Here is a 26161-nt window from a genome sequence, read left to right on the forward strand (position 1 = left end):
GATAGGGTCTCACTCCATCACCCAGGGTGGAGTGCAGTGGTGATATCATGGCTTATGGCAGCCTTGACCTTCCAGGCTCACGCAACCTTCCCTCCTCAGCCTCCCAAGTAGCTGGGATCATAGGCATGTACCATGCCTGGAAAAATTTTTAAAAATTTTTGTGCAGACTGGGTCATGCTATGTTACCCAGGCTGGTCATAAACTCCTGGGCTCAAGTGATCCTCCCACCTTGGCTCCCAAAGTGCTGGGATTACAGGCATGAGCCACCACGTCTGGTGTAATGCCCTTTTCTTAATTTTGTCCTTTTTTCCTTTTCTTTTTGATTAAAGTAATAGTTGGTAGTCAGCTTATATTTAAAAAATAGTCCTTGAATGTATTCTTGATCAATCTTACTATTATATAAACTATTTCTATTTCTAATGTATTAATTTCTACTTTTATTGCTATTTATATATTTTTTCTATTTTACTGTTTATTTGATGTTCTTTTTCTCTATTTCAAAAGACTTACTTACCATTTTTCACCCAACTGCTTAGCTATTAAAGTGTTTAATTTTGCCTTGAGTACACTTTTGGCCATTTACCATTGGTTGTGTTAGGTATTTATTAGATATTTTACCATTTATTAGATATTTACGATTGGTTGTTGGTTGTGTTTGATTTATTGGATATTTTATATTATGGTATTGATTCCATCATTGACCCAAGAGTTATTAAGGAGAGTGTTTAAATTTTTATATACTTCGGTTTTATTTTCGTTCCTGCTTTTCTTACTAAATTCTGACATAGTTCTGTCAGAGAACATGGTTTATACCATGTCTGTTTGCAGTAAATTTAATGAAATTTTCTTTGTGGCTCACTCTATAATTTTCTTAAATGCCTCATGGCTTATTAAAAGAGTTCATTCTTACACTATTAGCTTCTTTCAAGAAGCACTTATGTTATATATATATATCATTTTAGATAGATAATATGATAATATATGTTTATATATACCTGTGTAATTTTAGATAATACAATAGATAGCTTATATATAATTTTATATAGCTATATATAATTACATATATATAGTATATAAAATTAGTTTTACAAAATGAGAAATAAAATGAAAAGCATGAGTTAAGTTTTAAACAAAAGGGACTCTTAAAATTCAAAAACTTTATCATGGCCTTTTTCCCAATTGCTATTGTTCTAAATTGGGAACAGATATTCTTACAGAATAAAATTAGAAGTTCTGCTTAACACATAGTACTTCTCGTTCCTCTGCTGTCTTCCACCCCTATCTTTTGTCCGCTGTAGTCTGCAGTCTGTGAGTATAGCTCACTGGATGGCTCTTAGGGGAGGCTGCCGGACCCAGAGCCAGAGCAGAGCCTGAGTAATTAGTGTATTAGCTCTGAATCTCTGTACAAATGTCACGGAGGCTCTATACACAAAAAAGCTCTTCTCATGCAGTTGGCGTCTTTTCTGTGTGTTTCTTTTCTTACTCTCAGCTCAGATAATAACTTTATTTCTTTATTTTTGGAAAGAGGGAACGTGAAGGACATCTTTAAGTTTAATTGTACACTGTAACTGTAGATTGTAGTTAATTGTACACTGTAACTCCTACTCTTAACAAGAAGGTTAACAGGCAGTAGCCTCAAACTTCACTTCTTCAAACTGCTTGCATCAGCTACCAGATTCTCTCTCTCTCTTTTTTTTTTTTTTTTTTTGAGACAGAGTCTCGCACTGTCACCCAGACTGGAGTGCAATGGCGCGATCTTGGATCACTGCAACATCCACCTCCTGGGTTCAAGCGATTCTCCTGCCTCAGCCTCCCGAGTAGCTGGGATTACAGGCGCCCACCACCATGCCTGGCTAATTTTTTGCATTTTTAGTAGAGATGAGGTTTCACTATGTTGGTCAGGCTGGTCTCAACTTCCTGACCTCATGATCCGCCTGCCTCAGCCTCCCAAAGTGCTTGGATTACAGGTGTGAGCCACCGCGCTTGGCCTACCAGAGTTTCAGTAGCAATTATTCTTATAGAGACATGTTTCTCTCTTTAAATATCATATTGTCTAAAAGTCTTGCCATCCCTTCGTAAGCAATTGTACTGTTTCTGAATAAACATAGGGGTATAAGAGTAGAAAATATTTACCAGGCTTGCTTTGAATTTAATGATTTTGAAAAATTAAAAGTTTAAAATTGAATGTATAAACTAGGCTGAAAGAGATCAGAAACATCACATAGGAGTTTTATTTAAAATGGGTTCTTCAATCAAAGAAGGGTAGAAAACAGTAGTCTGAGCCAAGCTAGAATCGGTTTCTTTACTGCAGAATTTCAGGTCTTTAATATGCATTGTGAATCTCTAAATCCAAGGAAATGATATACGAAAATAAAAGAGTTTCAAAGTTAGTGGCTATTGGTCTTCTCATCTATTATTTAACGTAACATTTAGTTATATCTCTCTGTATACCTGTTAGAGTTATAACTACTAGCTATATCTCCTAGTATTTTGTGGTTCATTTTCAGAAAAACTGATTTGCTCTTTTTATTATATAGGTAAGCAAACTGGGCTTGAGAGAGACAGAATAATTTAATCTCATGGCTAATTAAAAGCAATGGGTATTAGAATCCAAGTGAGGGGACTCCCAGGAGACTGGTTTTTCCATTACCCTTCATTATTACCTCCCCATGTGAAATTTACTTTCCAAAATTACATTCCTTCTAATGGGCAGTGGTTTTCTTCAGTCTCAATTAATAATGATTAATTTGTCTTTAATGACTCAGTGTTGTATATGTATGTGTATATATGTTTGCATAAGTTTTAGATGTAACATGAAGATATTTTGTTCTTGATCCAATATTTTAGGGCTGCTATTAGCTTGTCTCAATTTTCGAGCTAGAAAATGACATAAAGGTGAAATCTATTTCTTCTTTTGCAGCGGCTCTAATTAGAGGAAATCGTAAAAACTGTGCTCAGTTTTCCGGCTCCCTTGACTGGTTGATCAGCAGATTGGAAAGACTGGAAGCTTCTTCGGGTATGTTTTCTAGTTTTCTCCTTGTTGTGATAGATCACTCCTATTTTTCTTTTCTTCATGTCCTTTAAGACAAAAAACAACACACCAAAAAAACAAAAAACTTTGAGTGGGATGTGGTGGTGTGTACCGAGTCCCAGATACTCAGGAGGCTGAGGTAGGAGGATCACTTGAGGCCAGGAGTTTGAGGCTGTAGTGCACTATGGTCACTGCACTCCAACATGGACAGCATACTGAGACCCCATCTCTAAAAAACAAAAACAAAAACTCTGACGTTTGGTGTAATATTAAGTGTTTTCCTTTTAAATTATGTTAAGTATTTTTATTTATCAAAAAACATTAGTATTTTCATTAGTCATTTCTGAATAGTCATCTAACAATATCATGTCCATTTATATTTTAAAAAGCCTATTTATAAAGCCCTGAAAAACACTGAAGAGCCAGAATTCGCATTCTTTTTCAAATTGATTACTGCTAGTTTATTCTATAAATAAAAAGGTCAGTTTGGAGTTCTCATTGTTTTCCTTGCATTCAAAAGATTATTTGGATAGATTGGGGAGAAAATTCGTTTTCCAAATCCTAGAGCATAATATTTTATTTAAAGGAAATTTAGTAAATACTCACAAATGGTCTATATAATAGTAAAATATCTATAGGCAGTCAACTCGATACACACGTCTCTAACAAGATGCTAGTTTTATTTCGGTATTGTGGACTTATCAATGACTGTGATGATTTATCAGTGATTTCGGACTTATCAGTATTAAATTAGTGATTTGAACTTGTGAGAGCTCTCTAGTTCAAACATAATTGTTTGAACTCTCTAGTGCCATAGATGGCCTCAGTGGCACCCGGATGAATCTACTGCTTTTCCATCTGTTTGCACAGTATTTCATTATTTGCCCTTCTCTATCACTAATGCCCTCTTATGCTACTTATTTTTCCCCTCAGTTTCCTTCGTTAGTAATGAACTTCTTGAAGATAGGGGCATGGTTTCATTCATCTTTGTTCTCTCCGGATCTACCATACCATCTGGCACCTATAGGTGTTTAGTATTGTTTGTTGAATGAATGGATGGATGAATGAATGTTAAAATTCACTCAAAAAATACCCCTGTCCATACCAAATAGTTCTGCAGCTTTTGCATGATAAAGACCCACTCAGGGACAGGTTTGTTGGAATTGAATGAATAGAGACAGAGAAACAGCCATGATTAGAGAGAGTAATTTTAAGTCACAGAGAAAAATTTGTAGAGTTTAGATAGTGGAGGACAAAAATTTGTAGAGTTTAGATAGTGGAGGACAAAAATTTGAGTCACAATGAGTACTTGGGCACTGCTAGATCATTGGGTAGCAGAAGTAAGATAGAAATGGAGATTGTTATAATAAAAACAAAAATAATTATGAGATGAGGGTGTGAAGAGTATCATAACATGAATGTAGTGACTGGGCATTAATTGCAGAATATATTAAGGAAAAACCTCTAACTACTAGGAGAAAGAGTGACCAAGTAAGTGGTACTGAAGCAAAGTCATTGTCTGGGGTAAATACCTGAGATTCGTTGTCTTGCACCAAGAAAATTAAGGACACAGACATATACACACAAGGAGTGAGTTTAGGAGCAGAGGTTTAAGAGGCAAAAGAAAGAGAAAGGAGAACAGCTCTTTCAGAGAGAGAGAGAGAGGGAGAGGTAGGGGGAGAGACAGAGAGTAGAGAGAGAGAGACAGAGAGAGAGCCTGAATGAGAAGTCTGGCCTGCACCAGAGTGCACCAGATTTTACAGGCAGGCTTGAGGAGGTGGTATCTGATTTGCATAGGGCCTGGTGTGGCATTTTCATAGCATGCCAGGAAGGCTGGCCACCTCACCCTAATCTTAGGCAAATGGGCTTTCCACTTGGCAGGTGCCATGTTGCCTGCTCCTTACTCTACACGTGGCTGGCAAAGAGACGGGAACATGAAGCCGCCATTTTGAACATGCCTAGTCCCAGGTGGCCTTTCCCTGTTGGCACAACTGCTGGCATTCACCCGTGGATGCTTCCAACTTGCTTGTCTATGTCTGCAGCTCGATTTTGCAGGCTGCTCTTTGTTAGAAAAGAAAATGATTTGGGGACTGCTTTTCACCAAAAGCTAAACCTTACCAAGGACTCCTGTACCCTCACTGTCTGCCTGAATAATTTCTCCTTAACTCCTGTATCAGGAGCAAAATGGTGGCATAGGTTGCAAAAATGGATAAATGTTTAGGGCAAAGTGTCCAGAATCACTGGGAAGCTACAGAAGACATTTAAAAAATGCTCATCTCTTCTGCTGGACCCAGTGGTATCTGTAGAGGGATAGGTGCAGGGCAGCCTGAGAGCAGAGTGTTAACACTGGCTGAATCAACTGTGCAGCAAAATGTTTAACTGGAAACCAGAGAGAGAGAGAAGGCATGAAAAGAGCCACACATCCTTTAAGGTCAACCAAGTAGAGTCCAGTGTTTTTAGAGTCTTCAGTTTGGTCTGTTATAGGCACAGTTTCATCAGATGCAAATTATTATTTGCTGTTGTCTTTTTCCAGTCAATCTGGTGATTGCAGGCATTCCTACTGAAAAGGGAAGCCCTGTGCTCAAAGATAACATAATGAAAGTCAAGGGAAAGAAGGACCCTTAGAGAATATTTAATCTAACATTCTTACTTTAGAGGAAAAGAAATGGAGGCAAAGAACATTTGAATGACTGACTTGAAATCCTAGAATTAATTACTGTTACTGCGAAGGTTAGAACTCAGCTCCCTAGCATCAGACTTGAAATATGTCCATGATACTTCGTAGCTCCTGTTTTTAAAGTATCTAAAATATATTTTGCTAAAGATTTTTTCTACTGCAGTTAACATTGATGCTTTTAATAAACTGTTTTTTCCTGAGAGGAAGTGGTGTTGCTTAGTTTTTAGAGGCAGTAACAATGATAAGGTGCACATGTATATGTGTATAACTTACTTCAATTGTGCTTTGCTGTTTGCTAAGTGCATACGTATGCATCAGTTATTTTTCCTCTCTGTAATAACTCTGACATTGCTGAACCCACATTCTCCTCATCTTGTTAGTGCCCTAGCTGCAGATTCAAACTGAAGAATTCTTGAGTAGAAAAGGGATCAAAAGTAGGGTTAATTGTCTTCCTGGGATCTGGACCCCCTCTAGTCTTTACTGCCTTGGCAGGTCTCCAGTGCCTTGGTTGTTCTGGTTGACGTCTGGCCTGAAACACCTAGTTTACCATTGCTAGATGCAGAAAAATGCCTAGGATTGCCTTAAAAAACAATATTGGAAACGAAGTGATGAATCATAGGTGAATAGTTAAATTATATTACAACAATATTTTCAGCTATATTATAGGTATTACAGATAATTGTTTAGATGTATATCCTGAAATATATTTAGAATATATTTTTAAGTGAAAATTCATTTTTAGAATGTGTGATAGGATATATTTTTGTAAAAAAAAATGAAGATAAAGGAAAGTAGAAAGGAAGAAGTGAAAAAAGGAAAGAAGGAGCAAAAACCCTGTATAATATGTATATATGTCTCCACATGCATAGGCTGTAGAAATATGTACACCGCTGGTTACTTTGGTGACCAAGGAGTTCAAAGTAGAGGAAAGAAAAAGGGTAAAACACTAGATTCTCTAGAACAGGGAATTGCTTGTCAAAACCTGTGATAAATAGCAAATTGGAAGTCATTAGACCCAAAAGATAGAGAAGACAGGGTCTAATGAACAGTAACACCAATTATTTTTTCCACCTTCCTTTTACTTTTTTTTTGAATTATTGCTTTTTCCATTCTTTACATTCTGCCACTAATTTAGTGGCAGGGACAATAATGTTATCTACCCGGTAGGGCTGTCAGGAGGATTACATGATTAATATTTGTAATGTACATAAAAAAGTATTTGGTGGCCGGGTGCAGTGGCTCACACTTGTAATCCCAGCACTTTGGGAGGCTCAGATGGGCAAATCACCTGAGGTCAGGAGTTTGAAACCAGCCTGGCCAACATGGTGAAACCCCGTCTCTACTACAGATACAAAAATTAGCCAGGCATGGTGGCAATTACCTGTAATCCCAGCTACTGGGGAGGCTGAGGCACCAGAATCGCTCGAGCTTGGGAGGCAGAGGTTGCAGTTAGCTGAGATTGCATGACTGCACTCCAGCCTGGGCAACAGAGCGAGACTCCATCTCTATCTATCTCTCTATCTATCTCTCTCTCTATCTATCTATCTATCTATCTATCTATCTATCTGTCTATTTATCTATCTATCTATCTGTCTGTCTGTCTGTCTATCTATCTGGTATATATGTACTTATTAAATTAGATCTGTCCATCCAACAATTTCAGTTAGATTCTTACAAAGTTTCCTGGCTGTAGATATTACACATTGTAAGAGGCCTCTTGGCAACATGGTATTCAGCTGCAAGTAAGGGAAAGTTCTACTACCCTAACCCAAACTAGGAAGGAGCCGGGCCGTCGACAGCACATGAGTTCCCTGCCATCGACCACCCAGTCTCCTGCCATTTCTGCTTTCCTCAGTCCCTCCTTGCTGTGCGTTGTTTTCTCTAATGCTGGCAGATGGCTGCAGCCTACGGGTTACTGCATCTTTACTCCAGGCGAGAGGATTGAGGTAGGGCTGAACCAATGGAGATACTGATAATGCAAGCATTACTTCTACAGTTACATGGCCCATAGACAGACCTCTCTCTGATAGTATTACAAACAGTAGTATCTTTTCAACATTTCATGAATTTACTTCCAAATATGATTTTACACTGTCGTGAATCATAGCTCCTGTCATTTCTGTTGCCAATAGTGAGGGAAAAAAGCTCATGAATATGGAAAGGGGAAAGACGTGTGAGTAGAAAAACAAACAGCAGAGCTAGAGTAGAGGCTCTGGGAGTTGACGGGTGCGGGAAACTGAGCTGCAGTCAGCCTTGACTGTCAGCTGTGTGCAGGTGTGTGTGAGGGCCACAGAAGGAATACACACACACACACACACACACACAGATGCATTTATATACACTCACACATACACACGTACATACATACCCCTACCTGTTGGGCAAGGGGTTTGAAACAGTTTCGGTTGTCCTGACAAGGTAACTGGTTTTACCTAAAACCTTTCCCACCCAATGTTCTATATATGCCTGGGACCACAGTAATTAAGAAGTCAGAGTGAATACCTTTACATACAATCAGAAAAACATTTAAGGCTTGGGAAGAAGATTGTGTAGATTGCCTAACTCTGTGTTTTTGAACCACATTCTCCCCTCCCTTCTTTAGTTTTAGAAGCTGAAAAGCAAAATTCTTAATATCTTAACCTCACTGAAAACTGTGGGTGCCCATGTGTCCCATCCTGGCCTGTAATGCCAGCTAACCTCCCTGGGAGAGCTTTGCTTCCCAAAGAAAACCTTTCTAGGAGAAAGACTCAGGCCCTACCTCAGTCTCTTGCCTGGAGTAAAGATGCAGTAGCTGGTAGGCTGCAGCCATCTGTCAGCTTAAGAGAAAACAACGCACAGGAAGGAGGAACTGAGGAAAGGAGAAATGGCAGGTGTCTGAGTGGTTGATGGCCTGGAACTTGTGCTGTTGACTGCCCGGCTCCTTCCTAGCTTGAGCCACAGTAGTAGGACTTTCCCTGACCTGCAGCTGAACACCATGTTGATAAAAGGCCTCTTACAATGTGCAATATTGACAGTCAGGCAACTTTGTAAGAATCTAACTGAAATTACCGGATGGACAGATCACATTTCATAAACATGTGTATGCCAGATACTGTTTTATGTGCTTTACAAATACTAATAATTTAATTCTAACAACCCTATAGGATAGGTAACATTATTGTCCCTGTCTAATAGATGAAGGGACAAAGGCTCAGAGAAATTCAGTAACTGAGCTAAGACAGAACCAGCTCCTGGAGCCAGGCAGTTTGGCGTCAGTATCCTTGATCTTAATCACCCCACTGTGTTCTCTAAAGATTCTTACTGAGTATGAGATTATGAATGGAAATTAAAATATGTATAGTTATATCGATGGAGTGTTCTCTTGTTTGGGGGTTCTGTTTTTGTGGGGTTTTATTTTTTAATAAGCTAAAATTTCTAAGCAGGCTTTCATGGGCTTTCTCTTGATCTTATTTTCTTTGAGCCTCCTGGTGTATTCTTACATTCCCCAGTTATATTTACATTTATAAATACCATGATGATAAATGATCTGAGGCCCCAAAGTTAGGAAATAAGAAAAAGTGTGGGTGGTGGTAGTAATAAATCATTTACAGTGGAAGTGGAAGCAAAAGTTATACCGAGGCATGTTAGCAACCCCAAGGGAGTTTTTAAAAATTTATTTTAAATTGACAAACTATCACTGTATATATTTGTGGAATATGGCATGATGTTATGATGTATGTATATAATATAGGATGATTAAATCAAGCTAATTAAATATCCATAACCTCAGATACTTGTCAGTATTTGTGGTGAAAACACCAGTGACACTGGTCACTATACTAAGAGTATCTGATCAGTTTATAAGCATGACCACACTCTGAATTCCTTTGGGGAATGAAGGATAAATTACATCTTTTCCTTGACTTCATTTTGACTTGTCTAGTGATTATGTTGCTGGGCCAAAGTTAATTGAAAAGACAAAAGATTGATATGAGTAAGTCCAGTTGATTGAGTTGATGTATTTCAGAATGTTGGGCTTTTCTTCAGGATATTCTCAGTCCTTGAAATACTATTTGGGGACAAGAGATAACTGACTAAAAACAGCTAGTCAGGAGGCTACAGAGTTTTTCTGAGTTTTACTTTTTGTGCAGTCTGTTCCCTGCACCGTTTTGCAGTGATGAAAGTTGTCTGTCTTTGGCACTCCTGCCATTTCTTCTCCTCTCTTAGTAAGTGCCAGTGAGTGAAGTCCTGTCTGGAATTCAGCCAAGGAAGGAGTCTTAGAGGCTGGTCACGGTGGCTCATGCCTATAATCCCAGCATTTTGGGAGGCTGAGGTGGGCGGATCACCTGAGGTCAGGAGTTTGAAACCAGCCTGACCAACATAGTGAAACCCCATCTCTACTAAAATACAAAAAGTTAGCCAGGCATGGTGGCAAGTGCCTGTAATCCCAGGTACTCAGGAGGCTAAGGCAGGAGAATCACTTGAACCTGGGAGGTGGAGGTTGCAGTGAGCCAAGATTGTGCCACTGCACTCCAGCCTGGGTGATAGAGTGAGACTCTGTCTCAAAAAAAAAAAAAAAAAAAAAAAAAAAAGATTCTTTGAGTGGGCTCCAGATACCAAAGCTTCATGCTCATGTACGGTACAACTTGTGGTTCCTGTAAATAGGATGGTTTAAAGCTTCCAAAGTTCTTACAACTCTTTCTTGCAGAGTATAAGCTCATCATTTTTCAAAGATAAAAAGTTTGTAAGCTGTGGGATAATTTGTGCCATAATCTTATGTAGCAGGAAGTTTTCCTCCTTGATAATTTACTTAAGTGTGAGCAATTGAATTAGAAAGAGCAAGAGCTCCCACGATACTTATTGTTTGAGATCTGTTATTAGTGACACAGAAATCATAGCGAACTGATTTGAGTAGTACCACCAATTCAGGTAACACTATTGACTTTCTCTATGGTTAGTTTGGAGGTGGGATACCAGCATCCTGTGCTCATTCACTACTTTTTTCTGATTTTATTTCTCCCTTTGCATAGTCCTTTAGGGTGGCATTCCACAAAAATCTTGGTTAGCCAGAGGAATAAAAGAGGAAGTCTTATCTCAGAAAACCCACCAAATCCACTAAGGGCTTACTTGAGAAAAACTACTGATTAGAAAAAAAAATCACAAGCAGTGATTTGCACATTCTACCTGGCCTGTTTCTAGTCTCCTTTGGGAACTGAGCTTAAGTTTCATTGTCAGGGGAAGAACTGAAGTTTTAGCTTTTGGGCACTGTTACTGACAGCTGGCTATTTATTACCATTGTCTGGTCTGATTGCATCTTGCTTATGCCATTCTAGTTACTAAATATTTTTAGCATCACCCTTGGTCAAATAATTGCACTGTGTCACTTGCTTTCCGTCAAGTTTAAGTGCCTGTGACCTACTTAAGGCACACTGTCATGGCTTAAGGCCTCTGTCTGGGTCTGAGTTCATAGATGCTTCTCTGCATTTTGAGTAACTTAGTCCAGTCTTCTCAAGCCCACTTGCCCCTTGATGGCCCTTTTAGTACCTAAGCTTTTAACATGAGAGCATAGGAACACAGTAGTCAAAAGAGGGAAGTCATTCACCACCACCCAAACTTTCCATCTGCAGTATCAAGGCAGGGTGCACAATTGTCCAGGCAGTCCCCTCAAAGTCGGTGTGATATAGTGAAAGTGGTCTTGATGGATATTGGCTGAGCTGCTTTGGCATTCACAAAGTGTGACTGCCCTGGAGAGAGGTGACCAGGGCGAGGTCTCAGAGGATAGTCAGCCCATTAGGATACAATGTCCTAATTGTGGGCGACAGGGCCTGTCCCAAAGTTTCCTACTATTTCATTATCAAAAACAGGATTCATTCCTACCAAGGCTGGCTCATCAGAAATGGCAGCTCATTTTAAAATCATTCTATTTCTACCTTCTTTGCTGCTATGTTTAGGAAAAGCAGAGCTCATAGGTTACAGGTATGGATTTTGGAGTTGGACTGGCTTAATTCCAGTCCCAGCTCCACCCTTTACATAAATAGCTGCATGACCTTGACCAAGTAGCTTAGCTCCTGTGTGCTTCCCGTTTTTTAACCTGGCAATGGGAGTGGTAAAAATATCTGCTTCAACGTGCTCTTAGTGACGCTACAAATGTGCTTACTAAATTGAATGTATAAAAATACCACAGTACACACCTAGCACCTTTTATTTTTGGATTTAGCAGTTGTTAGTAGCTGTAGGATTAATTTGATTTTATTAAAAGCAAGGTTTCCCCATGTTAACACTGCTAGGATATGATATGGAGAATTTCAGATGGAAACACATAATAATAGCAAAGGCTGATACAAGTTTTACTGTGTTTTGGATGCTGTTCTAGTCTCTTTAAATATATTAACTTACTTTATCTGCACAATAACTTTATGAAGTGAATAATATTAGTATTCCCATTTCACAGCTAGGAAACTGAGACTTGGTGAAATTGCTTTTCCAAGGCCAGACAGCATGTAAGCCACCAAGGCAGGGCTTAAGGGCCCCCCTGCCCTTGCTTACCGTCTGGCTGCAAATTTCATCCTCTTTCCCTTTGTAATAGATGATGTCTCAGCTGGGGGCCGGTGGGATGGATAGTGATGGTAGGAGAGCGCACTGTATGGTATTCTAATGTGATAAAGAAATAGAATAACTCTCTCATGTAAATAGGCAAGTTCAGTTGTCACTGATTTGTAGAATTTCAGAGTGAAAGTGAAAGTGATTTCTGGAGGCTTCCTAACCCACCTGGCCTCCCTTGTGGCTTTACTACCCCTCTCTTGAGTTACATTGGGTAATGCAGGCTTAGTGGTGAATGATTCAAAATACTACTCTTCATTGAATCACAAAGTGTTTTGGTCTTCTGGTAGTACTTTCTCATATTCTCGGGTCTGAAGTGATTTGCTCAGTTTTCCAAAAATACATCCACTTTTAAATGCAGCAAGTTGTGGTATTTCACCCTACACATACTGGTATATCTCACAACTGTATACCATTCTACACGCAGTGCCCTATCTAAAATTGTGCTTTTTGTCAATGTATTGCACAACCTTTCTCCTGCCCCTTACTTTACACTTGCTAACTACAACAACCAGGCTATTCTAGGCACCTTTATTTGTTTTCTTTGCGATCATTGGGAATGATGCCCTTGGTTTGTCTTTGTACTGCAGGAGAACTTTTAAAATTGATGTAACGATGAAGCTAATGCTATGCTCAGTTTACATTTCTGCCCAAAATGATAGCTCTCAATAAATATTTGCTGTTTTGAGGTACACATCTTTTGGAAGAACTGATTAATCTGTATTTGTCTTGCTCCAGGGGACCCATCTTAAAAAATGCTCAGGTGTATATGTCTTGTAAACCTTCGAGTAAGGCTTTAGAGCAAACAATTACATCTGCCAGCATTTCTGTGGGTCCTGAGACCTATGGTCTTAGATTTTTGAACATTATTATGACTGCATAATTTTCAATTGTGCAACCAAGGAAATATCAAGTGAATTTAGGGCACTGTGCTGAGAGTGTCATATGCATTACTCCACTGGATTTCCACAATTACTCTATAAGGTAGGTTTTATTATAATTTCCATTTACAAATTAAGAATCTGAGGCTACACAGCTCAGATGTCACTTTTTCAAGGTAAAAGGAAACTAATGGACCTAGGATTGAACGTCTGTGGTCTGTAAGCTCTATGAGGGCAGGGATGAGGCCCATTGTGCTCCCCATTTTGCTCAAACCCCAGACCTAACACAGCAAATGGTCCATTTGATGTACTTAGTGATGCATGAATTAATAAATGAAAGAGACCCTCAGAAAACCAGAACCATGAGTGTCAACAGCAAGATAGGCATATCTGGCTGGGCATGGTGGTTCATGCCTGTAATCCCAGCACTTTGGGAGGCTGAGGCGGGTGGATCAGTTGGGGTCAGGAGTGTGAGACCAGCCTGGCCCACATGGTGAAACCTCGTCTCTACTAAAAGTACAAAAATCAGCTGGGTGTGGTGGCATGCGCCTGTTGTTCCAGTTACTTGGGAGGCTGAGGCAGGAGGATCGCTTAAGCCTGGGAGGCAGAGGCTGTAGTGAGCCAAGATCGTCTCAAAAAAAAAAAAAAAAAGAAAAAAGAAAAAAAGAATGTCTTAACATATTAATGATTTCCTGTCTGGCATTCAACATTCTCTTAAGTTTTGAGATGTGGCAATTTATACAAATAAATGTTTGTATAGGATAAAAATTCTAATACTGTTACTTGTATAATGAGCTGCTTTTAGTTGACATTCTCTTTCCTTTTAACTGGACTTTATCTTCTTTGGTTTGTCTATTTTTTTAATAAATCATGGCTCCTTAAACTGAAGGCAGCAAACCATCAGAGGCCTAATTAAGGCTGCGTAGTACATTATAAGTACAGTGCTCATTTTATGGGTTTTATTTCAGCTAATTTACTCCAGGAAACTCTTGACTCATATTCATCTTTTCTTCTAATAAAATACTCTTGGTCCATCATTTTTGTTTGTCTGTTTTGCAAATGCATCCATGATATTCCCTCAATGTGTATATGAATAATGCTGTGATCCTCCTTTTATCTTCACTAACGTCCATTTTTATTAATTTTTCTCTCCTTTTTCTAATTTTGCCAAGCTGTGTTATATTTTAATTTTAACCTCTGTCGCTTTTTTCTCCTTTTTGGAGCTTTATGAGTGCTCAAGATTTAATGGGCTTATTTTCTTCTTTAGCCACAAAACCAGCATAAAAATAGGAAGCATATGTAATTATGTATTTTTGTAGTTTGGCTTGAGCCCACATCTCTTGGAATTATTTTTAAGTATATATATATATTTATATATACTTGATATATATATTCATATCAATTTATTTTTCTCCCTCTATTTGTGTGACTAATGGAAACTATTTAGAGTAACATATTTATTTCATGAGTTAGCCCCCTATTAACAGGAAGCAAAATGTGCACTGCTTCTTTTTTCTTTTCTTTCTGATTATTTGTAAAGAAGAAAAAGTTAAAAAATAATTTATCAGTTTATCTTATACTGAAACTCAAATGATTTCTTGACTTCACATTTATACCCAGTTTGAACAAACAGAAACATTTTCTCTGGCTCAGTGGTGATTCAGTTTGTGATACGCAAAATTCACTGCAAACATTTAAAAAGACATATCGTAATGATGCTCTATGTTGACTCATTATTCACCTCTTGCTATTTGTTTTGGGTAGACCCAATTCTCCTTGGTAGGAACAGCAAACTAAGCTTCCAGTTAGCTCAAGCTATAAATCTCTATAGTTCCTACTTTCTCATTTTCCCTCATGGTTGTGCTTACTCTTGAAAATAAGACAACTTAGATGCAATGTGTAAGTTATCACTCATTAGCACTCTAATTTAAACTAGTGGAAAAAAACCAACAGATTTGTGACTTTAAAGAACCCCCTAAGATGCACAGGCCCAGATACAAATTACTGCTTTTACACATAACTCAGAGTCTTTCCCTTACAGCCTCACCATTGCTGTGTAGCAAAAAACAAAACAACAAAAAACAAAACAAAAAAAACCCTCCCGACTCCTTGGGTCTTTTGCCAGCCTGGAGCTAGCTAGACCATGTCTTCTGCTACTGAAAATTGCTGCTTACTTCATTTGCACGTTTTGCTTTTTTCACGATGTTAGTACCATAAGAAGACACTCCTGTTAACCAGGGGTGCTTTATGCCTTGTTTTCGCATTTATTAAACCCTGAGTCTTAGTTGAACTTTCACTATTTTTTTTGATTTTGTGAGTACATAGTAGGTGTCTATATTTATGGGACACATGAGATGTTTTGATACAGGGATGCAATGTGAAATAAGCACATCATGGGGAATGGGGTATGCATCCCTTTTCAAGCATTTCTTCTTTGAGTTACCAGCAATCCAATTACACTCTTTAATTTAAAGAGTTAATTATACATTTAAAATGTACAATTAAGTTATTATTGGCATTAGTCGCACTGTTGTGCTATCAAGTAGTAGATCTTACTCATTCTTTCTATTTTTTTGTACCCATCAACCATCCCCACATTCCCCTAGAGCCCCCCACTAACCTTCCCAGCCTCTGGTAACTACCCTTCTACTTCCTATGTCCGTGAACTCAAATGTTTTGATTTTTAGATCCCACAAATAAGTGAGAACGTGTGATGATTGTTTCTGTACCTGGTTTATTTCACTTAACATAATCATCTCCAGTTCATCCATGTAGTTGCAAATGACTGGATCACATTCTTTTTTATGGCTGAATAGTACTCCATTGTGTATATGTACTGATTTTCTTCATTCATCTGCAGATGGACATTTAGGTTGCTTCCAAATCATTGCAATTATGAACAGTACTGCAACCAACATGGAGTGCAGATATCTCTTCGATATTTCTTTGTTTTGGGTATATACTCAGCAGTGGGATTGCTGGATCACATAGTAGCTCAATTTTTAGTTTTTTGAGGAACCTCCAAAATGTTCTCTGTAGTGGTTTTCCTAATTTACATTCCCGCCAGCAGTGAGGGAGGGTTCCCTTTTCTCCATATTCTTGCCAGCATTTGTTATTGCCTGTCTTTTGGATATAAGCCATTTTAACTGGAGTGCATTGATATCTCATTATAGTTTTGATTTGTATTTCTCTGATGATCCTTCACTGCATTTTTGACTCAACTCTCCTGTAATCTGAAGAATGCAAAACTTTCTGTGGTTCTGCCTAGTTGCCATCCTTGTTTCTCTGTGTCTCGCTATCTCTCTTGCCGAGGTCTAACAGGCTGGTTTAATTTCTCCTGATTTACTAATATACCTGATTTTATTTTAATAACTAACTTTGATTCCATGTCTTCATGCTGATTCATAGATATCTCCCCTGAATTCTCCTCTGATCAGTGTTGTCCATTCAGCATTTCTCTACCTCTTACCACTATCATCCCTGCTCAACAAAGGCGCATCTTGGTAATTCTTCCCTGTTGATCTTTGTTTCATTTGCCTTATTTTATTTCAACGATAAAATAATAGTAAGTACTGACATAGCATTGCTTTGATCCAAGCTCTGTTCTAAATGTCTTACATGTATTGCTATTCATAACAATGTCCCCTCTCCCAGGCACCATTATTACGTCCATTTCATAGATGTGGACACTGGAGCACAGAGATGTTAAATAATTTGCTAAAAACCTGCGAGGACACAAAACTAGGCACATCGGCTTATGTCCATGCTTATCACCAGTGTATACTACAATAGAATAATAATGATACCTCTTACTTTGATATTTCCCCGTTAAGCTTTGTAAATACCAAGACTACCAATCAATTACTCTTCTGAAAAGTTGACGGTCTGTCACATCCCTAAGTTATTTGCATTCAGGAATGCAAATGTTGTTCATGTTCTGTGTGTTTCCCTGTTCTTTCTAGTCATTTGCCAGTTTACTTCCCCATCTTTTTACTTGTTGTATCATTTTGTTTAATTACTCAGAGCTAAAAGACAAATTTTCCTACTTTCAGTGAAACGTCAGTGAAATCCGGGGATATTAATAAAAAGGTTCTGACCGAAAAAGCTCTAACGAGTTTCAACTCCCAGATAGGAGGGAAAAAAATCCCCAAACAATAACCTGTGGTTTGAATAATTTGTAATTAATTGGGTCTCTGATTGTGCCTTCTTTCACTGATCTGCTGTGGACACCACCAAACTGTTTGACTGGCACTGTATCTCCAGGGTTTCCTTTACACGGGGCAGTTCAATTCCTACTAATTAGCACTCAGCCGGAGTCTTCCTGTTTGCTTACCTCTAGCTTAGACAAAAGGGTTTGCACGTCATGGTTTTCAGGTGAGGCCATGTGCTCCTTCTGGAGTAAGCTTTTGTCCAGTATTATTACTCCTACTTGAAATAGAGGTAGAAAAGAGACTTTCCTTCTCCCAGAGCAGGATCACACTCCTGTATCCTTCATGAATAGAGAACTAGGTTCCATCTAAATCCACATACATCTTGGTGTTCTGGAATGATTTTGACTTTGTTTCATTTTGGCAGAACAATTGTAACCATAGGTGAGGAAACAATACCCAGGGCGGGGGGCAGTGGGGAGGGCCTGGTGGTTTCCAAGTCGGTGGTTTTCCTGGGCTTCCCGCAGTGATTGTGGGAGCACCAGTGTCATGGTTTTCTTTGTCCCCACGTTGGCCTCCTGTGCCTGTGTGGCTACCAGTCTAATTCCGTTCACTTCTCCCAAATGTAAGCTTATGCCCACTTGCTATGGGGCAAAATCCCCAGGCTAGATTCTTCTTGGTAGGTAAAGTCAACCTACATAGAGCACTCTTGCCCTGTGGCTTGTTTCTAGTTTTTCTATATAGATTCTCAACAAATTTTGTTCAACCTTAGACAGCCTGAGTTGTGACCTGTGAATATACAATAGCAAAGTCAACTTTGATCTCTGATGAAGTTCCTACAGATTTGTAAGTCAAGTGACAAAAGTCTAAGTCTATCAGTAAAAAGCAGACAGGATCACTTTTTTGGTTATAAAAAACATGATAAGAAATATTGTCTACCCATCCTAGCACTTGGCGGCCACTCCCAATACCATTAAGTTATTCCTAGACATTTAGTTACATCCTTGGAGATTTTCCTTTCTCAGGAGAACATAAATAATTCACAGTTACAACTATAAAAGTTTTAAGGCAAATGGCTGAATAATTGCACGTATTAAACATGCAGCGCCTGCAGCCTCAATTTTGTGTTCCACACACAAACAGCACAGAAATTTGCCTAATTCACCGACTAAAATTTTTTCTCAAATTAAAACACAGATAAGGAAATCCTAGCACTAAGAAATATAAATTCTCTACGTCATGTCTTCTGTCTTTTCTACTTTAAAATCATAACGGTTTTAAATAAAATTCTCCAAATATAAAGTATGTCAGTTGTCCTATTTACACTTAACAATAACAAATCTTGTTATGAGTAACCAATGGCAGATTTCTTTTGTTTAAACAGAATGTGAGAACCAACAGTCCATTTGTATTCATTGACTTATTCGTTTGGCAAACATGAGATGGCCTTCCCTGGGTCAGAGTGAGCTGGGTGACAAGGAGGCAAAATTAAAACAATATCTGCGCTCAAGGGCTCTTTCCGTAATGGGGGATTGAAATAAGAATTTTAAAAACGTGAATGTGCTTGTTACTACAAAAGGAGGAATAATTAATTCATCCTGGGGCACTGGTAAAGGCTCACCAAGTGAGGTAACTTTCAACCTTTGCAAGCTGATTGAGATTTTGCAGTCTTAGAAGGTGGGAGTGTATTTGGATCTGAGAATAACATCAGCAAAGGATTGAAGGTGCGCAAGTTCCTATAAGTTTCAAGAGGATCTTGCCTGCCTGCTTCACTGCTGATCCCATTCCTTGGAACGGTGACTGATAGGTGCTTAATAAACATATATGATTCATATGTAGGTATACATATTAATCATTTGTGGGAGGAAGTGGCAGGAATTGAGGCTGCAAAGGAACGTTGCACTATCTGGTGTAGGGACTGATATCCTATGCTAAGGGGAGTGGACTTTGACCTTGGAAGGTCTGGTAAGTCATTAAAGATTTTAAGCAAGGGAGTGACATTGATTAAATATGTGTTTCAGCATAACCACCTACAGTTAGGAGGATGGATTGAGGAGGGAGGAGAAACTGGAGGAGAGGATATAGTGAGAGGCTATTCAGTGAAAGGAGAGGATGAGTTTAGGAGATAAATTTGGACACAGGATTAATGAGTTTTAACAATTAGATTTAGGAAAATGAGAAAGTGAAAGAGGATTCAAAAATGACTTCAGGTTTGTAGCTTGAATATACAGATGGACAATGGATGAGAGAAGCAATTTTACATGTATATGTACAAAGAAAGGTGTTATGTTCAGCTCGTGGAAAAGTTAGTTGGGGGTACTTTGAGACATTCTCACTGAAATGTCCAGAAGACAATTAGGAGATGATATTTGAAATCAACCTGGAATAGTCAACCTAAGTTCTTGTTACTCCTCACGACTAAGGCAAATCATGCATATTAAATGGCCAGTACCCTGAGACCAACCCTAGTTTATTGCTGTATAATACTTAGTTCTGATATAAACCCTCAGTACTGTCTCTGTGTGGCAACTGGCAAGTTTTGTTTATGCTTATTCCAAATTTATGGAATGAAAATAAGTTTATATAACTTGGATGAAGTATAAGAGTTAAAAAATTCTTTCCATAGATTAAAAGTTAATTGTAGTTATATACTGTGGAGAGGAGAGGCAGCTAATGTTACTGGCCTTTTGTTGTCAGGCCTCATTGAGTTGCATGAATTGAATAAGTATTGAGATTTAATGGCAGAAATAAAATGTAAATAGACATGACTTCCTATTGTTTTATGGTTCTTTTAAAATATGTTTCTTACTATAAAAGTTATGCATGCTCATTTCACAGAATTTATGAAATATTGGGAGAGAAGTATACAAATCCAGCAATAACCAAGACTAACCTTTTTAGGTAATAACTTCTAGTCTTTTTCGAAATATGTATTTTATACAAATGAATATATTTTACATAGTTGCAATTATCATGTATATGTTATTTTGGATCTACTTTTAAAAAGTCACATTGATTATTATATATTTCTATGATATTAATAGATTCTCTTGAATCATTTCTATAAACTTATTAAAACATAAAATTCAATTGCTTTGCCTTATTAGTTGTTGTAATTGGTTGAGATTTTTTTCAGGTAATTTGTAGCATATTTATAATTCTTTCATTCCATAATATTGTTATGATCTGCCAAGCTTTTAAATTTGAGAATCTAACCATAAGCTTCATGACTATAGCTATTTCTTGGTCTTATTGAATGTATTTAGTATTTAGTGGTCAAATGATTATAACTATTGATATTGTAATTCATTAAGCGCTGTTTCTCTGCATCATTTTTCACCCAAGTGTTCAAAGCATATATCAGCATAATTTAAATATACACATAATATTGTATAGCTATTCCTTTTTTTATTTAAAACTGGGTTCTTTGGTGTTTCCCATTTGTTTTCCTTTAAGAATTTTTTATTAAGCATATTTGCTGTTTATTTCAATAAAATTAAAAATCAAATTTATTTCAGGCTGGGTGCTGTGTCTTGCGACTATAATCTCAGTCCTTTGGGAGGCCAGTGGAAGGATTGCTTGAGCTCAGGAGTTCAAGACCAGTCTGGGCAACATAATGAGACCACCCTCCTCTCTACAGAAAAAAAAAAAAGCTCAGCATGGTGGCAGGCACCTATAGTCCCAGCTACTCAGGAGGCTACAGGAGGCTCAAGGGGGAGGATTTCTTAAGCCCAGGAGCTTGAGGGTGCAGTGAGCTATGATCCTGCCAGTGCACTCCAGCCTGGGCAACTGAGCAAGATCCTGTCTCAAAAAATTATTCCAATAAACCAGGGTTATTCTTAAGGTATTGACCATCTAATATGCCTGCATATTCCAGTTTATTCCAATAAAACTGAAAATAAAATGTGCTTTCTTTGACATTTTATTGTCATAATTAATAGAATTAGAAGTGGTCAATTTTTTTCAACCGTTTACTTGTTGGATCTGACCTGGTAGAATTGAAAAATAAAGAAACTGTTTTAATGTTAAACACCAAATTCTGAAAGCTTTCTGTTAGACTAGGCTAAATAGGAGAAAAGTCGGGAATTTGTTTTCATATAGCTATTTTTACACTTTGTGACATATGCTATTTACCTCCAAAATCTAGTCATATCTTTTCTAATATATTCAGTTTATTCACTCTATAGACCTTCATGAGTGTTTATTTAGCAAGAAAATTTATTGGTCTTGGTCGTAACTTCTTGGTCTTTTTTCTTAATGGTTAGATTCTATTCCACGATTGGCAATCTTTTTCTGAAAAAGGCTAGTGTCTTAGTCCAGTAGGACTGTTCTAACAAAATATCATAAACTGGGTGATTTATAAACAACAGAAATTTATTTTTCACAGTTCTAGATTCTGGGAAGTCCAAGATCAAGGCTCCTTCAGGTAAACTGTCCTGAGGGTCTCCTTTCTCATAGAAAGTTTGTCCTCACATGGTAGAAGGGACAGCAAGCTCCCCTGGGGCCTCCTTTATAAAGGCGCTAATCCCATTCTTAAGGGCTCTACCTTCATGACCTAATCACCTCCCCAAGGGGAACATCTCCTAATACCATTGTCAGGCCTTTGAGCATCTCCTAATACCATTGTCAGGCATTTGAGCCCAAGCTAAGCCGTCATATCCCCTGTGACCTGCGTGTACATCCAGATGGCTTGAAGCAACTGAAGATCCACAGAAGAAGTGAAAATAGCCTTAAGTGATGACATTCCACCATTGTGATTTGTTCCTGTCCCACCCTAACTGATGCATTTATTCTCCCCTACCCTTAAGAAGGTACTTTGTAATATTCTTCCCTGCCCTTAAGAATGTACTTTTTATGCCTATCCCAAACCTATAAGAACTAATGATAATCCCACCACCCTTTGCTGACTCTTTTCGGACTCAGCCCGCCTGCAGCCAGGTGAAACAAACAGCCTTGTTGCTCATACAAAGCCTGCTGGTGGTCTTTTCACAGGACGCGAGTGACAACCATCACCTTGGGGGTTAGGATTTCAACATATCAATTTTGAGGAGACGAAAACATTCAGACCACAGCAGCCAGATAGTTAATATTATAGGTGTGTGGACCATGAGGTCTGTTAACTCAACCCTGCCTTTGTAGTGTGAAAGCAGCTATAGACAGTATGTAAATACAGGTGCATGGAATAGACAATAAAATTTTATTTATAAAAACAGGCAGTGTGCATCTGATAAGGGTCTAATATCCAGAATCTATAAGGAACTTAAATCACCCAACAAGCAAAAGCCAAATAACCCCATTAAAAAATTGTCAAAAGACTTGAACAGACACTTCTCAAAAGAAGACAGACAAGCAGCTAACAAACATATGAAAAATTTTCTACCCACATTCCCAATCACCAAAGAGAAATGCAAATCAAAACTACAATGAGATACCATCTCATACCACTCACTGTTGGCTATTGTTAAAAAGTCAGGCCGGGCACAGTGGCTCACACCTGTAATCCCAGCACTTTGGGAGGCAAAGGCGGGCAGATCACCTGAGGTCTGGAGTTTGAGACCAGCCTGGCCAACATGGTGAAACCCCGTCTCTACTAAAAATACAAAAATTACCTGGGCATGGTGGTAGGTGCCCGTAATCCCAGCTACCCGGGAGGCTGAGGCGGGAGAGTTGCTTGAACCCGGGAGGTGGAGATTGCAGTGAACTGAGATCACGCCATTACATTCCAGCCTGGGTAACAAAAGCAAAACTCCATCTCAAAAAGAAAAAAAAAAAAAAAAGAGTGCCCCCGCCCCCCCCCCCCCCCCAAAAAAAAGATGCTGGTTGGGCTGCAGAGAAAAGGCTCAGCCACTGTGGAAGGCAGTTTGGAGATTTCTCAAAAAACTTAACAGAGAACTACCGTTTGACCCAGCAAGCCTATTACTGGGTATATACCTGAAAGAAAATTAATTGTTTTACCAAAAAGACACATGCACTTAAATGTTCATGGCATCCCTATTCTCAATAGCTAAGACATGGAATCAATCTAGGTACCCATCAACAGTGAACTGCATAAAGAAAATGTGGTACATATGCATCATGAAATACTATGGATTGGATAAAGAAAATGTGGCACATATACACCATAGAATACCACGCAGCCATAATAAGAGCGACATCATGTCCTTTACAGCAATATGGATGCAACTGGAGGTCGTTATCCTAAGCGAATTAATGCAGGAACAGAAAACCAAATACAGCATGTCATCCCTTATAGTGGGAGCTAAACAAGGGGTACTTGTGGACATAAAGATAGCAACAATAGACTAGGCACTACTAATTGGAGGTGGGTGAGGGGATGGGAACAAGGGTTGAAAAATTACCTATTGGTTGGGGTATACTCACTACCCCATTGATGGGATCAATTGTACCTCAAACCTCAGCATCATGCGATATATCCATGTAACAAACCTGCACATGTATCCCTTGAATCGAAAATAAAAGTTGAAATTATTTTTTATAAAAAGGCAGCCGTGTGCTCTATAGCAATCAATAACGGAGAGAAAACAAGGAAAAACATCAGGATAGCATGACCAGTCTATTAAAAATGCTTTTCCATTTCCATGATTTTATTTTAGCACAGAATGAATGAGTTTATTTTATTCCTATGTTTTTAGTAATAGCAAAAAAAAAAAAAAAAAAAAAAAAGGTATTCGGTGTTAGTATACTTATATAAAGATCTGCTTTAACTCATCAGCCTCTTGTATTATTATTTTCTGTTGTCTTTGATTTTTAACTGTTATGCATTGTTGGAACACAGCAGCTGATTTTGAACAGTTCCAAATTTTAACTCAAAATCCTTTTGGCTGAATATATATTTGTATTTTAACAAACTAAGTCATTAGTGAAGAAACTAGCAGTAACTCTCCTTGTTTTGTAATGGATTGGGGCTTGGATCAGATATAGATTGTGACAGCCATAGAGAATTGCTTCTGTATTCTATAATACCTTTGTAAATGTAAAACTTTGTATTACTTTTCTAAGAATATTAACTCCATTTGAGATGTATGACCCTTTCTACAGGGTTCCTCTGGGGCTGTTCCCAAAACTATGTAACTCTTAGATGTGATGTTTTCTATATGTTGGGTCTAATTGTTGTGAATGGGATCCATTCTCATTGCTGACAAGGCAAGCTTGTTCTGAAAACATGAACACAGAGGTACACATGCAGCTTTACAAGTTCACGCTAAAATTTCTGATAATGAAATTTATTTTCTCTACTTTCCTTCTTAAACTTTAAGAAAAGGCATATACTATTTTATCTTTTGTGGTGGCTAGTACCTAAAAATATCACGATTTTTAATCCAGTTTTATACATTGTGTTATTTCTATTTGTTTTTGTCTTATTTTATATATTTCTCTTAACAAACTAAGAAATCTTTTCTACTATAAACCTGGGAGAATGTCGTGATCTTCATGGATTAGGATGCATTGTTGCAGGATTACACTTTCAGTGCCAAGAAGCTTCATAAACTGGCCCTAACCTGCCTGTCCCCTCCCCACTCACTCTGTACATGAGGCACACCAGATACGCCCCACATTCAAGACTTTACTCGTGCACCTACTGCCCTTCCTTTCCTGGAAAGCCTGAAAATGGTCATGAACGTCTTCTTTAAGGCCCCCTCTGCATGTTGCTTTGATTACTACCTCCTCCGGATAGGATTACTTGCTTCCTTTGCTAAACATCACGACTCAGTTGTTTGCCTTTTCCTCCCTCAACTGTGATGTCATCATCTCTGGATATTAGTCCCCTCTCCCAAACACCACCTGTCACCTATCACAGTGCCTTGTGACAGTCACATTGAGCACAGATAATTACATGTTGTACTGAATCCACATATGTAGAAAAAGGAAGGCACACTGGTCATTGTATACCAATTAATCACGTTTGTTTTTTTGTTTTTTTGTTTTCTCTTTCTTTGTTTTATCTTTAGGCATTCTGGAAGTTTTACACTGTGTTTTAGTAGAAAGTCCAGAAGCTCTAAATATTATTAAAGAAGGACATATTAAATCCATTATCTCACTTTTAGACAAGCATGGAAGAAATCACAAGGTAAATGAACTATTTTGTTTCCCTGAACGAATTCTCAAATCCTTTTAGACATATTTTTTAAATACAATAACTTGTAAAAAGTGTGTCAAATTTTTCATGAGTGTTTTTCTTCTCTTAATTATTATTTTTCGAGCAGTCGTGCTCTGTCGCCCAGGCTGGAGTGCAGTGGTGTGATCTGAGCTCACTGCAACCTCCACCTCCAGGGCTCAAGCAATTATCCTGTCTTGGCCTCTGGAGTAGCTGGGACTACAGGTACATGCCACCATGCCCGGCTAATTTTCGTGTTTTAAGTAGAGACAGGGTTTTACCGTATTGGTCAGGCTGGTCTTGAACTCCTGACCTCAGGCAATCCATCTGCCTTTCCTCCCAAAGTGTGGGATTACAGGCATGAGCCACCGTGCCTGGCCTTCATCTCTTAATCATGATCAAGTAATATTGTTTAGTGTTTATTCATAGCATCAGTGGGAACATGAACAGTTCTCAATTCATATATGAAGAAAAGTTGGAAAGTTAGTGGGAAACGACTGTAATGTTTAAATAACTGAGTCAAATGTAACTGGAGAAATGTGTTTGCTTTGTAAAAAGTGCTGCTGATGCTTGATTCTGAAGGGGGAATTAGAATCAGCTGAAAGTGACTGCACACAGTGACTCATGCCTGTCATCCCAGTAATTGAGGAAGCCAAGATGGGAGGATCGCTTGAGGCCAGGAGTTTGAGACCAGCCTGGGGATAATATAGCAATACCCTGTCTTTACAA

At 38.4% G+C, this 26161-nt stretch overlaps 1 protein-coding gene across 6 annotated transcripts in view; it reads left to right on the forward strand.

Moving 5' to 3' along the window:
• The window catches only part of RYR2 (ryanodine receptor 2), a 783951-nt gene that overhangs the window by 417888 nt on the left and 339902 nt on the right, over positions 1–26161 (forward strand). For all 6 annotated transcript variants that reach the window (XM_073011864.1, XM_073011860.1, XM_073011862.1 and 3 more), the window contains 2 exons: positions 2921–3016; positions 25287–25405. In XM_073011864.1, coding sequence (XP_072867965.1) covers positions 2921–3016; positions 25287–25405 — 215 coding nt within the window. The remainder of the gene's footprint in view (positions 1–2920; positions 3017–25286; positions 25406–26161) is intronic.

This window comes from Chlorocebus sabaeus, chromosome 25 (genome assembly GCF_047675955.1).
Source record: "Chlorocebus sabaeus isolate Y175 chromosome 25, mChlSab1.0.hap1, whole genome shotgun sequence".
Taxonomy (NCBI): domain Eukaryota; kingdom Metazoa; phylum Chordata; class Mammalia; order Primates; family Cercopithecidae; genus Chlorocebus; species Chlorocebus sabaeus.